The sequence below is a fragment of the Filicampus tigris genome, chromosome 1, assembly GCF_054856515.1.
Source record: "Filicampus tigris isolate MCC_2025a chromosome 1, RoL_Ftig_1.0, whole genome shotgun sequence".
Lineage (NCBI taxonomy): Eukaryota > Metazoa > Chordata > Actinopteri > Syngnathiformes > Syngnathidae > Filicampus > Filicampus tigris.
Window position 1 is genome coordinate 6,345,993 of NC_141217.1, and position 17,222 is coordinate 6,363,214.

The 17,222-nt window shown below is 39.5% G+C and overlaps 1 protein-coding gene across 2 annotated transcripts in view; it reads left to right on the forward strand.

Moving 5' to 3' along the window:
• ajap1 (adherens junctions associated protein 1) overlaps nucleotides 1-16,404 on the forward strand; it is a 49,693-nt gene extending 33,289 nt beyond the window's left edge. For both annotated transcript variants that reach the window (XM_086049356.1, XM_086049367.1), the window contains exons 3-6: nucleotides 4,715-4,802; nucleotides 4,947-5,189; nucleotides 7,001-7,133; nucleotides 8,577-16,404. In XM_086049356.1, the coding sequence (XP_085905482.1) occupies nucleotides 4,715-4,802; nucleotides 4,947-5,189; nucleotides 7,001-7,073 (404 nt within the window). In that variant the 3' untranslated portion in view covers nucleotides 7,074-7,133; nucleotides 8,577-16,404. The remainder of the gene's footprint in view (nucleotides 1-4,714; nucleotides 4,803-4,946; nucleotides 5,190-7,000; nucleotides 7,134-8,576) is intronic.
• The last annotated feature ends 818 nt before the right edge of the window (nucleotides 16,405-17,222 follow it).

Consider the following 17,222-nt stretch of genomic DNA (forward strand, 5'->3'; position numbering starts at 1 on the left):
CCTTAGGGTGGGGGGATGGGTCCTGACTGTTGTTTGTGCCTATGCACCAAACAGCAGTGCAGAGTACCCGCCCTTTTTGGAGTCCTTGGAGGGTGTGCTGTAGTGCGCAGTGCGAAGTGTTTTTCTGTTATTGGACTTCTGTGCTCATCACAGATTGTCCATAATGAACACCATGTTCAAACATAAGGGTGTCCGTATGTGCACTTGGCACCACCAGGACAGTCAGGTGAAGTGAGGGGAAGAGCTGTCAACTGATCACCACCTGGTGGTGTGTTGGCTCCGATGGTGGGGGAAGATGCCAGTCTGACCCATCAGACCCAAACGTATTGTGAGGGTTTACTGGGAATGTCCGGCAGAATCCCCTGTCAGAAGGAGTTTCAACTCCCACCTCCGGCAGAACTTTGCCCACGTCCCGGAGGATGCAGGAGACATTGAGTCCGAGTGGGCCATGTTTCGTGCCTCCATTGTTGAGGCAGCCGATCGCAGCTGTGGCCGTAAGGTGCCTGTAATGGCGGCAATCCCCGAACCCGCTGGTGGACACTCGGGCATGGGAGGAATTCGGTGAAGCCATGGAAAATGACTTCGGGACAGGAAATTCTGGTCCATCATCCGGTGTCTCAGGATAGGAAATCAGTGAACCATTAACACTGTCTATAGTGGAGATGGGGTGCTGCTGACCTTGACTCGGTATGTTGTGGGTCGGTGGGCAGAGCCTGGAGACTCCAAGGTCGGCTCTTCTATCTCTGGGGTTGAATTAACCGAGGTAGTTAAAAAGCTCCTCGCCGACAAAGCCACCCGGAGTTCCTAAAGGCTCTGAATGTTGTGGGGCTGCCATTGTTGACACGCCTATACAACATCACATGGACATCGGGGACAGTGCCTCTGGATTGGCAGACTGGGTGGTCCCCCTTTTTAAGAAGCGGGACCGTAGGTGAGGTGGTCCTGTCTTGTCACACCGGCAGGAGGCCTCGAGGACGACCCAGGACAGGATGGAGAGATTATGTCTCAGGGCTGGCCTGGGAATACCTTGGGATCCCTCCGGAAGTGCTGGAAGATGTGGCTGGGGAGAGGGAAGTCTGGGCTTCCCTGCTGAAGCTGCCGCCGCCGCGACCCGACCTCGGATAATCAGCAGATAATGCATGGATGGATGGATATTTTATTTAAGCATCATTATTTATCAACTCATTCGCTACTAACTGTTTTCAAAGCAGTGTCCCCATATTGCCAGCTGATTTAGTGCATTTTGCCTGATCTCCAAAGACCTACAGAATACTGTGCTGTGTGATAGTATCAGAGCTGGGCATTTTACTAAAAATTGAGCGTCCGTTATTCGTCATCCGTCTGCGGAGTGGGTATCCAACGTCCGTCATTTGCCTTTTTTTCAGGGGGGAAAAAAATAGTACCCACCTATTGACCCGTCTGCTTCTAATTTTAAACGGTCTTATGTCAGCTATTCCAACTGCAAACTTCAATAGCACCCCCATCTACCAAATGAGTGGATTTCGTCTTTTACCAGAAAATAAGTTTGTTTGTAGCTTTTGTCATTGTTTGATAATCAGCAGTAGGACATAAGTTCATCCTACCAAAAACACTGTTTTCCGTTTTTTTCAAAAATCAATTCATTTCAAACATTTATAAATTAAGAGTAATATAGCAGTGTGTGAGAAAAAAACGGCAAAGTGAAAAACCATCAACAAATACAAAAAAAGGGGGAAAAAACAGAGCAAATAGAAGTAATCAATACGACAGGGGTAATGAAGTACCTGCTTACACATACAGATCGCCTTTATGTTTGAAAAGGAGTTGAAGAAAGTATAAACTTATCTATTCCTACCCTCATGTATTTCTGTCATTATTTGTATATCAAAATGATTTAGCAATATTCATTGCTATACATATAGAATAATACTATACACTATTTCAATTTACAATACCATATATAACTACCAATATGCAGCGATCCATAATATTTTCTTGATTTTCAATTTATGACTGACTTATCAATATAATAGTTAGTACACTAATTTTACTAAGCAATACACCTTAAATCCATATTTTAAGGTGTAAAATTAGTATTTGTAATTAATTATCAATATTATAACATTATCTTACCTGTAAATTCAAAATGATACATGCTAAAGCTAATTCCAAAGCCTGTGCTTAACCCAGACCCTGTTCTTCCCTATACCTTTCCAAATTATTTTATTTTATTTTATTTTTTTTTATTGATTTATGGTTGGACATATTATGCATAGTTTCAACCCCACAGGTGGGGCCACAAAACTGTTTCATAGTTGTTAATGAGTATTTTGTCTTTAACTTTTGTGTGTCCAAAAAGCTGAGAAAAAAAGCATTTTGTGAAAAGGAACATGTCAGGTAGAAAAGTGACTTTGACGCTAATATATTATGCTTTTGTGACACCTCACACTATAAAACAACAATAACAAGATTAAGAATTTGATGGCAAAATTATTGAATTACAGACATGTAACCAAGAAATGTACCATCAGAGCGTGGACTTTTTTACATGGTGTTTGTTTAGTGATCACTTTCGGGAGTCTGTAGAATCCTTTTCAGCCTTCCTCCCCTCGATTTGTACAGCCAAAAACAACACACTTAGTAGGCATGCCAATCGTCCTGCCTGCTTCGCTGAATTCTAACTGAAGCAGCGGAGCAAGCCATCCAAAATGTACGCTGGGGGCAGTGCATACTGGGTAATCTAAAAGTTGGAAAGCCACTATAGAATGCCTTCTCTGCCTCCTTCTCCCTCTTCTTCTTCTCCTGTTCGTGCAGACCGAGCGTGTTTTTTTTTTTTAAAGCTATTTGCAGACCGAACGTGTGCAGTGCACAGCGTTCCCGCCGGGGCATTGCCAATGCAAGTAAGTACGCGCAGTTGTGTAATGAGTGGCGCGTTTGAAGCATTCGGAGGCAATTTTTGGCGTTTCCCCATTTCGCCGCGTCGGTTGAGATGAACTTTTGGCCACCTCGCGACCACATCATACGCATGAGGGACGATTTGTGGGAATCCACCTCCGCACTTGCTTAGTCCATCTCTTTTTTTAAAACCTGTCGTACCCCGTCCTCCGTCCAAAAAATGGGCATTCGTCCGGGACAGACCGTTCCAGCACTGCTAAATACTGTGACAGACATGCTGTTCATACCTTACACATACAGCATACTCTGTTCAAGGGTGAGGTGCCTCAACTTGTCTGACTTCAATGTTGACATTTCTCTCCCTCATAATTTACTTGACAATTCAAGATTCACCCACAAATTCTTATCTTCAACTCAAAAACTGTGCTCAGATCCAAAGTGATACAACCTTGCCATCTACAGGAATCTGTTAGTCATTACAGTGGTTTACAACACTCAATTTCACATACAGGTATATGCTGGGTGAGACCCTCCTCCACGCCTACCCATTGAAAAACGTACTTGCAACGCTTTCCACTGTATTGGGAAATGCATTTTATGGCTCAACCTGCAGGAATGAGAGTACAATAGCCCCTGCTACCATGACCAAATATAAAATGAATCTATTCTGGTCTGAAGGGACTTCAGCTATTGATCAAGGTCATGGGCTTGCTCCATTATCGCTGAGGTTGGACAGATGTTATTTTATAAATGGCCACAGCCTTGACGTCAGTCACGACCAGAGAGGGTATGAAGGAAATGCAAATGACTTGTCAGAGGTTAATCTGTCTTTTCTGTGGCAAAGGACTCCTGATTGCAGATGGACGTTAAGGCTTTCCCCTGCCAAGTATAGATATCATTTATCCAAGGGTGACTTGGACCAGAGAAGTTTATAATCCGAGAGGAGGCTGTCCAGCCAGGCAGCAGGCAGCTTTTCCAAAAGCTGCACTTGCTTTTGAGCTTTCCAAAGACAAATTGGCTTGGATCAGTCCCACTAGACAGCTGGTTGATGGAGAGGTGAGATGTATAAGGCCCACCGAGGCCTTTTCATCATGACGGCCCTTTTCTTTCTCCTCTTTTCCTCTTGAAGTGTGTCACTTGCTGCAATGTGTCATTGGGTCCACTGAGCTTTCATGCACTTTCATCACTCACCCACGCACATCATACTAATCGTAAAATAGTGTTTACACAATAAACAATAACATGCACACATGATCAACTCAGACATGAACGTCACGTTTTTTGTTGAGGGTGAGGCTTATCGTCTACATTAGGGTGGGGAAAAGAGAGCTAACAAGTATTTAGCAAACATTTTGAACAAAAATTTGTTAAAAGGTCAAGTACACTTATTTAACGCAATGGAAAAGTTTTCCATATAAAATTTGGCCAACCAAAAAGTAGATCGGTGCCATTAATTGATATAAAGGATTTCATTATTTTTTTAATTTGCTGATGTAAACTATTGAACATTTATGTTTTATTAACTTTTATTAAATGATTGTTTTAAAGAGACATTTTCTCCAGGAGGGAGCACTTTTATTTTCGTCATTATAATGTTTTTTAAAGTAATATATGTATATATATATATATATATATATATATATATATATATATATATATATATATATATATATATATATATATATATATATATATATGCCATAATTTTGTGGAGAAAGAAATGTAAGGCCATATTGACCAGTCCTACCAACAACAATTTTATGTTTTGATTTTATTGAATGGACATTTTCTCAACTGTTAATTTTAATATTTGTGTTCTTGTTTCTTGACTGTATTTTAGGTTTGGCAGTTCACCAGATAATCACAATCACTGTGTCTCTCATTATGGTTATCGCAGCCTTGATCACAACACTCGTCCTTAAAAACTGGTAGGAAAGTCTCCTTTCTTTTGACTCAAGACAAGACAATGCAGAGAAGACTTCACTGTGTTTTTTTCAGATAGGCCTGTATAGGTGTAAAGCACAAGGTATGATTTTATTTTGGTTTCTTGTCTTTGGTGCGTGTTTTTGTAGTTGTGCACAGTCAGGAAATGGCCGCCACAATAGCCATCAGCGCAAGATCCACCAGCAAGAAGAAAGCTGCCAAAACCTGACAGATTTCACCCCAGCCAGGGTTCCAAGTAAGGTGGATATCTTCACTGCCTACAATGACAGCCTGCAGTGCTCTCATGAGTGTGTTCGGACTGCTGTGCCCATCTACACCGATGAGATGATCCAGCAGACGCCCGTCTACAAGACTGCTTACAATGGAAACAGGTACACTAGGCAAGGACCCATCTCACATGTTAGTTATTCCAGCAATCATTTTCACTTCATGTCAGAATGTGTGGAAAATTACAATGGAATTCTTGAGGTTGTCCAAGTTGGAGTTTGACCAAGCATTTTGGCCTCAAAATCTCAAGTTCAAACCTCCGAACCGCCATGCGTAGCGTTGTATATCGGCCGAGTACACTTGTGATAACTGCACTGGAAATTGGTTCAGTCTTTCTATCATTTACTATTGAAAGTCGTTTCCATTTGTTTGACACATTTTTGAAAGGGTGCTAAGTTGTGTCACAAGGCTCGCCGACCATTATTCTGTTATTTTTCATTAGTTAGTGCCTTATTTTATTTTATTTTATTTTTTTTTTAACAGGAAACACAGATAGAAGACAATACGTTTGTATGATCGAAACCATTTGAACCAAGAATGGATTATCTTAATTTCCTATGGGGAAAAAAAAACTGTTTTGAAATCGGTCGACCGTGACCCAGCACAGATTATATTTGACATTAGAGAGTCCTGTGGCTATATCGATTATTATTAAGCTGTCTGTCTTTACAAACCATAACAACCACAACTGCGTACAAGTGTTTCCAAGGTGACGATTATATGAGTGTATTTTTGTCAACTATTAATGAAACACTTTTTTTATGGAGTGAAGACATGACAAAACATTCGCTCAACTGAAAATCAATCAACCAGTTCCCATGATTTGCATTACATGATCCTAAGATGTCAATTTTTTTCATCTGAATGTTTGGGGAGTCTTAGGCCCCCGTGACTGCTCTGTAGTATGTTACGTGGTGCACTTTAATCTTGAAATGAACTGACGTAAACCTGAAGCAACCTTGCCTAGCCCCAAATCCAGGAACCTAGAATGCTGGTTGAGCAGCATGGATGTCCTGTACATTCAGTCGCACACTACTGTATGATTGAAATCCACCAGGGGCTGTTGCTGCTGCTCTTGTGAAAAATGAGTCGGCCCATAGATGTGATGAAATGCGTCCCTACAAGGATATTTTCTGCCTGATAGAAATTGCAGACAGGTATATTATTTTGAAAAATCAACTTCACCTCCCAGAAGGCTTGCAATGTAAATATTTGACAAGTGAAATACGTCCGCGTCGGTTTAATAAAGTACAGTCGCCACTTCAATTTAACACTTAAATCCATGTTTACCTGTTAGCCATGGGGAGATCCCAGAACACAAACGCTAGTAAAGCAGTGGTGCACATGTACTGTATTTCACTTCAATTTGGAAAGCATTTCACTTTGTGGATGGAGATGGCAGGCATGGGTAACATTCAAATATTGCCTTTTGGAGTTTAATACCTTGAACATTGTATGTGTCGTGTGACGAGAAGCTTCTTCATTTTAACAGCATTCACTGTCAGAGAGGATAACCGTTTCTGTCATCTGAGCTGCTGGGCATGCAAAGATGGTCACACTTACTTATTGTATCCAAAGTCTGCAACAGATTTATTATGCTGGCAGTGAGGGAAGAGTAATTCATCTGGTACAAACAGTCCAAAGTGTCTTCAATAATTAAGCACACCGCCTACATAGTGTACTGCTGGTGAATACTGTATGTGCATATCATTTTTTTGGGGTCGTTGCAACCCATTAGTTTGACTATTAGGATAATTGTCCACTTATGTAGCAATAATGTTTGTGAAGAATCAATACATGTGCCTAGAGACATTATATTTTATTACAATAGAAACTGCCAAAATTAAATATTGTGACCTCATATTGAATATCAGGTTGAAGATAAGGTTCTAACATATTTAAACTTAATTCACAGGCCTTCCCCCTCTGAAAGACAACTGATTCCTGTCGCCTTTGTGTCAGAGAAATGGTTTGAGATCTCTTGTTGACAAGCTGAAGGCCTTGTTCACTTCCCTCTGGAGGAAGAGTGTTCCTGAATTCATGCTTTGGTAGGTACTGTGCAGCCATCACTGTCAAAGTATGTACTGTAAATTTGATATTGTATGACTGTGCGCTTCTTACTTTCACCTCTGCTGTGAAACAATGAATTTTCATTCAGAGGTTGGCATAATCAATCGTTAATTTGGTCCATGGTGTGGACTTGTTGATTAAACATTTCTTGATGTCGTTAAGGTAAAATAGATGGCACTGCTCGAGCAGGTGTGAGGTTTGCTGTCTAATGAAGGGCATGACATAAATTATCATAGTCAGAATGTGCTGATCTTAAACACTAAAGCAGCCAACCAAAATAAGAGCAATTTAAATACAATTTTATTGAACAAACGGAGCACAAGAACATAACCACAAACTATTGACTGAAAACAACAGAAGTTGTGACGTGCAAAATAACGAATCGACAGGAAACAAATTAAAGTAGATGGATGGAGCCACAACCGGAGGGAGAAAATACTTCCGCGGAAATAGAACTGCTGCAAGAACTGTGGCAAGTACAATGAACAGGATCGTAAGTGCACAAGAAGCAGACAAACAAGATTAACCGAAAGACAAATTACGACAGAAAAAATAAAAACTGAGAAGTATTTGTAACAGTAATGCAAGCAAAGCAAAACAAGCAATGACTAACAACCACAGACACGAGCAAAAAGTAAATGTAAAAAAATGTAAAAGTAAAAAAAAAATGTTTAAACAAGTATAATTAATCAAGTAATTATGCTATTGATGTCCATTTTTCTCCATAGTCAGTCAAAAAAATGTAATCAAACGCCCATTGCAACTTTGTATCGTTTATCAATCATTTTTAGTACCTACAGTAAGTTAAATGACCATCAAATGATTTCATTTCCCCTGTAAAAAAAAGAATAACATAAAAAAAGTACCGTCTGACGAGATATCGCTTTGAAGATTTCTAGAACTAAAGAAATAATGCCACTTTCACTTGACTTGACATTTTTATTCACCATGCTAATAAACGCTTGAATGTGCAGCATTTGAAATTCAAATGGTGAAAATTAAACACATGTTCTGGACCTGCAGTGTTGCGGGAGACCCTGGGGAAGGTATTAGGTCTGCTATTGACCCATATCTGCAAATGAATAGATTTCCTGCAGGTAGTGTAGTGAGAGGAAAAAACCTTTTTGATCCTGGACATACATTTGTCTCCGTCAGTTCAGGTCTCCATGGCGACGCTCCCGTTGCTACACTCTTTAAAGGCACTAAATTCCTTATTATCTCTGCAAGATCAGAGACATTATCTTAAACGTAATGGAAAGGTAATGTATGTTTTGCGGCGCTGCGGGCACGGAGAGAAACTAACTAATCTAATTGATTTTATAAAATAAAAAAAGTTGTCTGTGTTTTACTGATTTTATTTTATTTTTTTAAAACTGGGCTCATGATCAGGTGTAATTATTTTGTTCTTTGCATCTCTGCAGGATCCAAATGGACGCAGCGGCTTCTTTTGTAAAGTAGTGTGATCTCTCTTTGGACACTGGTGAAGATATTTTATTTTTCTAGAGATGACAAGCAGAGCAGTCACAGTGCATACCCACTCCATACTTCACCGTTAAGATGTAGACTGTATACCGCATTGGTGCATTCACAGGACGTGTGGACGAGACTGTGAACATCTCCGATTCCTCTAATCATTGATACATATTTGACATTTGACAAAGGCACCCAAAGGGGCTTCTGCGGGTGGAAGATGAACTCAATTTCTGAACAATGTGCCAATAATGCCACTATGTGCCACAACCTGGATAGAAGGAAGTTGTAATGACAACAGATGGACAAAACAAAGACAGCTATATTAACCTTGTACCAACATTGTTTTGTTTTTTTGTTGTTTTTTTTTTTTTAAGAAATGTGAAAATGCTCCAGATGTATTTGAATATGTAGTTTTCAGAAATATTTTGAAAAAGGGTCATACAGTTATTTATTTAAAACACTTAATAGACTGGGAAGATGGAAGGAAAAATATCATTTAAATTCACATTTTAAAAACAGAACCGTGCTATTTTTTATACAGAACACCCTGCCACACCCTTGACAATGAAGATCCAACGGCCCTTGGATTTGCCACTCTTATGAAAGACTTCCATCCAAGATTTTCATCCCTGATTTGAATGACTGGAAAGTTCGTAGTGTTTTTGAAAGCAGATTTGTTTGCTGCAACCTCTCTCACAGCAGCCCGTGTATGTGTGGATTCAAGTAGGGACAACTATACATCAAACGGCTTGCAGCTGGACAGGACATTTAACTGCCTCAGGTCTGTCTAGCTCTCTTGAACAATTTATTATATTACACTTAAACCCTGTTTTGGGATCAGTATTATATTTGTTCATAATTCAGCAATCGATCAACGAGCCTCACAAGCAAATACGTTTTTGTATGGATGTGATTATTCACATGGATAGGAACGTAATTAGAAGATGAAACCCTGACACTTCCCCAAGTTAATTCCATTTATGAGACCATAGCTTACCAGTGGGACCATAGCTTAATAGCCTATGAAGCTAATTAATATTCATAAAGTCTAAAGAAAGAAAATCAGCGAATATTATAAAAAATATTATGAATAAAATGAAAACAGTCATTTGTACATATGGACAAATTAATATAAGAAAGGGATATCTCAGGATCCAGGTCATTCGCAAAGAACCAAAAGTTCGACCCAACAAGTTAGTGATGAGTAAGTATCACACAGCCAAGATTTCTGGGGATTATGCTAAGAGTGTTTTACACTTTTTAACTAAGTTCATAGGCAGGAAAGACAGGACGGTGTGCTTTCATACTTCTCTTATTCTGGTCCAAAACACTTGATGGCTTGTAAAACCAGGTATATTTTCCCCCTTGGTTGGTTTCTTTTCATATGGTAATAAAAAAAGAACCAGATTGCTCACTTATCTAATTGGTCAATGACAGGCACAAGTATGTAAACAGGAATCAGGTTTTACTTTCCCAGAAAATAGCGCACTTAAAGGGGACGTCGCAAATGAAACAACTTCCACATGGTAACTTCATACATGTAAAAGTGAAGACTAGTTCGCTATGACTTGCCGTTTGTTGCATCACCATGGTGTTGTTAAGGGTTCTTTTTTTTTTTTTTTTGGTCAGTTGGGGTAAGATGAAATTAGTTTTTTCAACACTACATAACCACACAGAGTTTGTTTGGAACCCACAAGTTGATTGTTCTGCAACCGAGTTATTGCTTGACTAAACAACCCGCACCAAGGGGGAATACAAACACGAGTTAGATCAAAACGGACCAAAAGCTGCTAGTGTGAAAGCATCCTATAGGGCTCTCTTGAGATTCTCTTCGCTCCAATCATTTAACTATGAAACACAACCCTAGAGAGGATGGATTATGTTTGTGCTTTCAGGAAGCCACCGATGAGTCGACTTTTGTACGTGCTGTCGGTTTGTACAAAGCACAAATACATTTCTGCAAATATAAATGTTTTTGGCTGTAGATAGCACTTGACAGATGTGGACTTAACTGCATTGTCACCGTAAGTCACCAAGGTGATTATGGGTTTATCGCCATTTCCTTACGATACATCACAGCAGGTTTCCCCCCATGAAATCATCATCATAAATGCAAGCTATTAAGGACGTGCCCAGATGGCCTGGGACAAAAACACTGTGGCGCAAAACTGCTTTTTGCCCATTTCCAACATGGAAACCACTCTCATGAATGACATAGACCAGTTCAGCCTCACTTGTGTGTCAGGCTGCCGCGTTGCTTCTTTGACATAACATATATATTTTTGAACGAAGAGTGTTATCTTAATAGACAGAGGGTTATGAAAAAAAAAATGTATATTATACACATGTAAATGTATTTTCTAGATATTTGCTTCTATTTGTGTACAGGTGTGTCACAATTTTTTCCCCAACAACTCACCCGTTTTCGGGAAGGTTTAAGATAGGTCTGAGATAGTGTCTTTGTTTACATGTGTAATTACAGTATTTCTTTAAAAAAAACAAAATTAACCTTGTGCCAAGCTTCTTACCTGCACTTTGAAGCAGTACATGTATTATATCTTTAGACAACCAGTATAATACTTCTGTAGGCGCTGCAATTAGATCAGAAACTGGGGCGTAATTTCCGGCTCTTATGCCGGGAAAAAGCAGTGACGATGAGACATCTTTGGTTCTTCTGTATTCATGGTCGGCTGGGAAACCAATGACTTACTGTCATTTACATGTTAATTATGATATACCGTGTTTCATCACATGAATAATAAATGGTATAAATCTTACAGTAGCTGCCAAGAAGACAACCAACTGCATTTGAACAAGATGGTGTTACAATCATTTGTCACACTTGTATGTTGTTTCATATTTTGCCAAATAAGGTATGATTTGTCACAATATTGACTGCAATTATGGCAATAGGGAATTAGGGATTTTGAACGAGTAATCGGGAAAGATATCTAAAGAAAAAAAAAAGATGATTGGATTGTTTGTGTATCTGAGCCAACTCCACAAGCCAAGATTTGAGCTGTCCCAGATGTAATATGGAAAACTTTTATCAAAGGATAATCTTGGTTTATTTCAACTTGGGCCTTATCCGCAACTCTGTGCGTGTCTCTTGAGTTGCAAGTCATAGTGAAATGGTGGTTGGTCTTCTGCATGTTAAATAATTAATAAAATAACTGAAATATTTAAATATTGGATGGCCTGTCAAAAAGCTTCTGCAGAGACAGTCACAGTCGTTTGATGAAACTCCCCCCATCAACTTTTGATCCCCTGATTAATCTTCCAGTGCCACCAAGAGATTTTGGTATGTTGTCGAATGCCTCTATTTTTTGCATGTTTTTGCTTTAACATTTACTGACTTTTGTTTGCCTCCCTCCCCTCTGAATGTGGAGAAAATGCAAAATATCATCAACTAAACACTACCATCACTGTGAGCATGTTATAGCTTTTTTTTCTTTTCTTTTTTTCTTAAACATAGAGCACAAGCCTCCCTCAAATCAACTATTTGTGAATGGGGCTATCCACTACATTTTGCATGACAGTGGTTTGTACCTAATTTGTTTTGCTTCTGTGCATGGGGTCATCTTGTTATTCAATGAACACATGAAACTGGAGCATGTTATGTTTATTAGGAATCAACCTTTTCCCATAAATATATAAACAAACCACAGTCTTAACTCAAGTGAAATCGTAAATGTCTTATGATATCGCCTCAAGAATCTTCAATTAATTTGAAAATATACACAGTATAATGGCTGCATAGAATACATATTGAAAGCTTATGACATTGCCACTAAAAAACAAAGCTGATCGAATGATAGTTAGGTTCCTGGTGGAGACACAAATGACTTGTTTACAATTCCTTGTGGTGGGTGGGGACTGGCTATAAGATTACTGTTGATGTTATTTTAGGAAATAAATCACCAACATAAGACCCAAGTTGCACTAATCCCGAATCACGTCTAAAACACATGAACATTTGCACTCAAACATATCAAAGTCACACAACAAATGTTGATCATTGTGACTTTTTAGGCTCCCTGAAAGACTGTGGACATACTGTGTTTTGATTGTTTCTGAATTACTTTCACTGTATCTGGCAACTCAAAAATATCAAGTTTTGCTCAACATTTAGTGGTGAAATTCGATACCAATATAATCATGTCAGGAACTTTGAAACTTGACCAAGTTTACTTTGAAAGGATTTTTTTTTTTTACAACTAGAATTTCTGTAACTCAATCTGAGGTGTGATGTTCATAAGGTATTCCAGACTTACATTTAGCTGGGGAAAAGAAAAAAAAAAATCATCAATTCACTTTTACCTCTCATATGTATGGAAATAACTTGTGCTTTGTTGCCTTTTTGTTTGTATCGACTGTAGGTGTTGCCTATTAGATTGGTGTATTATAGTGAAGTTCACAAACAAAATAACAGTTCAGACAGGAAAATAGATGAAAAGTCTTAACAAGACACCAAAGACTTGACATGCCTTTGTGACAACAAATTCATATTTTCAGACTAGCGTTTCCGTTTCCTTATCTCCCCATTAAAGCATGTGCTCCCCTCGGCACGAACAAACAATCAATCAGCAAGAAGTCTGCTCAAGCTGGAGACACTGCACTGCCATATAACAAAGTGTAATGTATTGACATGCCAGTTGTGGTAATTAGATGTTGGGAAAATCTTATACCCTAAACGAAAACATAAACACAGCACTTTGATTTTTGCTCCTTTTTCATTAGCCAAACTCAATGATCTGAGACTTTCTGTGCACATAAAATACCCTATTTCTCTTTAATATTTTTCAGATATATCTAAATCTGGGTTAGTGAGCATTTCTCTTTTGCCAAACTAATAAGACCATATCAAGATGCTGATTACAGCACGGTTATTGCACAGAAGTGCCATAGGCCAGTGGTCCCCAACTTTTTTACTGCCGCGGACCGGATTCTGCTTCTCCAGACATGTCGAGGACAGGCAACCATCTTGGGTTTGGGGCTGTGTACCCCAGTACCAAGTCCCCCGTGTCGTAAGGTACACTTCTACTACATGATGTGTCAGTGACCTCTCCGACACATAGAGATCATCAGGTTGTAGATTGTGGCTAGTGGAATGTTGTTCCACTCCTCTTCAGTGGCTGTGCAAAATTGCTGGCAATTGGAAGGGACTAGAACGCACTGTTGGTTCCGCCGATCCAGAGCACCCTAAACAGGCTCAATGGGTGGCATGTCTGGTGAGTATGGCGGCCATGCAAGAACTGGGATGGAATTGTGTGCAGATCTTTTCAACATGAGGTGACAATCGTAGATGAACGACTCAAAGAAGAGTCTCAGGATCACCACACAGTATCTCCGTGAATTCAAAAGGCCGTCAATAAAACACACCTGTTTGTTGACCATAACATAGGACTGGCCACACCATGACCCCCACCACCGCTGTAGGTCATTCGATCCACAACAGTGGCATCAGAAAATGCTCACCCGCAAGGCATCATAATCACAAAACGGGGATTCATCTATGACAAGAACACCTCTTTAAAAAGTCCAGATGGCTGCGGACTGAGTATTTGCCCACTCAAAAACACCTTGGTTACAAAAACAACGTTTTCCTGAGATGGTTTCTGACACTTTGTGCGGAAATTTGGTCTCGGATGATCTTAGAGGAGGCGATCCTGGTTGTGGAGGTCCTGGGATGATGTCTTTACACGTGTTTTGTGGTTGTGAGGTTGATTGGATAATCTACAGAAATGCCTTTGGAGGCATCTTATGATGATGAAATTATGTACAATTGAGCACTTTGTTGCGCTTCCCTGCAGTCAACATGCCAATTGCACGCTCCCTCAAAACGTGTGACATCTGTGGCATTGTGCTGTGATGAAACTGCACATTTTAGAGTGGGCTTTTTCTTGAGGCCAGCGTAAGGCGCATGTGTGCAAGAATCGTGAAACTTTATATGCCAAACCTGTGAGGTCGATTGGTTATCTTGGCAAAGGAGAAGCGCTCACTAACACAGATTTATACGGATTTGTGAAAAATATTTATTAGGAGTAGGCATTTTGTGTATTAGGCCGATGGTGCCACAAGGGAAAATTCAGTATATGAATTCTCTTTAGTTACCACCATTGTGTTCTCACTTACAAGCGGGGAGATGGCGTTAATTTTACAGACAACATCAAAGGAATTACGAATAAATGATTTAAATTTGACAAGTAAAATGAAAGAGAAATGTTTATCTTGTGTTGTTGTTTTCTCTTATCGTTTCTTCAGCTCTTATCCATACTATCAATCGATACTTTAGAATGTCAAAATTTTGAGTCAGCTCTTCTTAGCCCCTTTCACAGTGGCTATCTTTCACGGGTGTAAGATATCAATGCAGGATAAGGGCTTGAATTCAACCTGTGAATTTGCCAGCTTCCATGCGACCAGAGTGTGGAGTGTAACACCTCACAGACTCAATGCTTTGTGTGGGAAGCAATTGTCACTTCACAGACGCTGGCTTCACCGTGCATCTAATTATCTGAATGTGCAAAAGTTGAACACGACCTCCCACTTTGACGAATTTGGTCCCACAATTACAGGTGAACAAATGCGGGCTCTACAGTATGCCTCTGATGTGGCCATTTGCTGGGAAGGCAGTGTTATACAGACTTGTGAAGGAGTCTCAAAGACAAATATGAAAAACGTGACACCTTAAGGTGCTATATTTTCTTCCCATTGTGTAGCATACCAAAGTAGCACACAAAAGTAGAGAGCTGCTTCGGAAAACAGGCCTCTCTTCGTTGGGCAAACCACCCCTGGGTTGGTTTTCTGGAGAAATGCTTTAATGAAAAAATACATACATCAGACAAAATAAACCTTAGCATCGTCTAACAGTCTTGCAGCAAGTGAAGAGTTGATTGATGCGACTTGAGTCAACGCCAGGTCTGCTGCTCAGACAGGTTCGGCCTCAAACTACAAAACATTAGTAGGAACCAAGAATAGAAGGAGACATGGAGACTGTCAGCGAATCCAGTGACGGAAGTGGCAATGCCCTGTCAACCAATCAAATGAACAGCTCAGTTTCAAAATGCCTGGATAGAATCAGGAATACATTGACCAATGTTCTTATTCACAGAGGGATCCTGCAATCAGATTGGAAGAGGGCTGCAAAATAAGCATTATATATTTTCAGGAGTGAAATTGAATAGGGTTATTTTATTTGGTTGAGAAAAAGAGGGGGACGCACTGTTCTAAAGTACAATCACAATTCATAGCTGTCATGAGAAACTTGACTCAAGTTGTGTTGTTGCCATAAAAATGAAAGGTTTGTACTTTGTATCTAAAAGTTTTTATATTTGTGTTTAATATATACATGAGTACCTCTGTGAACTTTTTGTACAAGACCTATGACTATATGACCTGTATTTACAAACACGTACAAACAACACAACTCACAAAGAAGTCTGTCTCTGTGACGGCTAAATGTTGTATAACTTTAATTTGTTTGTTTTGTCTTTACAAACCGCACCTCTTCCTTTTGTAGGTATCGGTACACATTACGATTTCCAAGTGACTTTGATTTGGTTACTCTTGTACTACTAAGCTCTGTATTTGCAAGCACTGTAAATGCGATTCTGATTGGATTCTTCCTCTGTACATTTAGTACTCTGATGTTGCTCTTAATAAAATGTAAAACAACAAGAGGCTGTTCTATAATAACTTTGTTGAGGTGAATCCCAATGAGAAGTGTTCAGGACAAACTGCACAAAATAAAATACGTCAATATGAATTTCAACTTTACCCTTTATGTATTTGTCGATTTCCTGTTTTACAGCATCTATGGTAGCATTTTAGTTAAAGCATTCCTTTCTCAATATGATATAACTTACAGTATTAGACATGTGCTGTCAACAAATTCAACCAGCATTAGAGTTTTATTAATTAATTTACAATTGCTAGTTTTCATTTTACTGTGACAACATGAAAAAAACCAGCATCATCATTATTATTATTTTTTTTTCTAAGAATGTGATGATCAATGTTATGTAGTTTTTAGAGATGGCAAAGCCAAGTCCAGAAAGTAAAAACCCTGCTACAGTTTGGCTGTAGCCACAGGTGCTTCTACTCAACGGGCGGCTAAACGTGCACTGTAGCAGCGTTTTTACTTTCTGGACATGCATTTGACACTTCTGGTAGTTTTTGTGCTGAGTAGTAGAGTCTGTCATCTTAATAGTCACAGTAGACACAGTATACAGTAGGTTAGGGTGAGAAAACTTACTCTTTTCCCCAGACATGTCCATTTTGTTACACCCAGAGGAGTTTAATAACTTCATGAAAATATCCGGTTTAATTGTTTTTCACAGGACCAGTTATCATGCGTTTCACTTGACTAACGTTTTGCGTGACAAATGACGGGAGGAGTGCACTGTGTTGTGGCCGTGGACTTATATATGAATGGACTATCAATAGGCCTCTTGCGGCTGAAGCCAGAGAGCAGCCATCTTAAGTTGCCGCTGTTACAGACAACTTTTGTTTTTATCCCCGCTGAACTGCCCAGACAGTTTGCCTCTGACTACCGTTCGGAGCTGAGGACAGTGACGACACACGAAAAAGGTAAC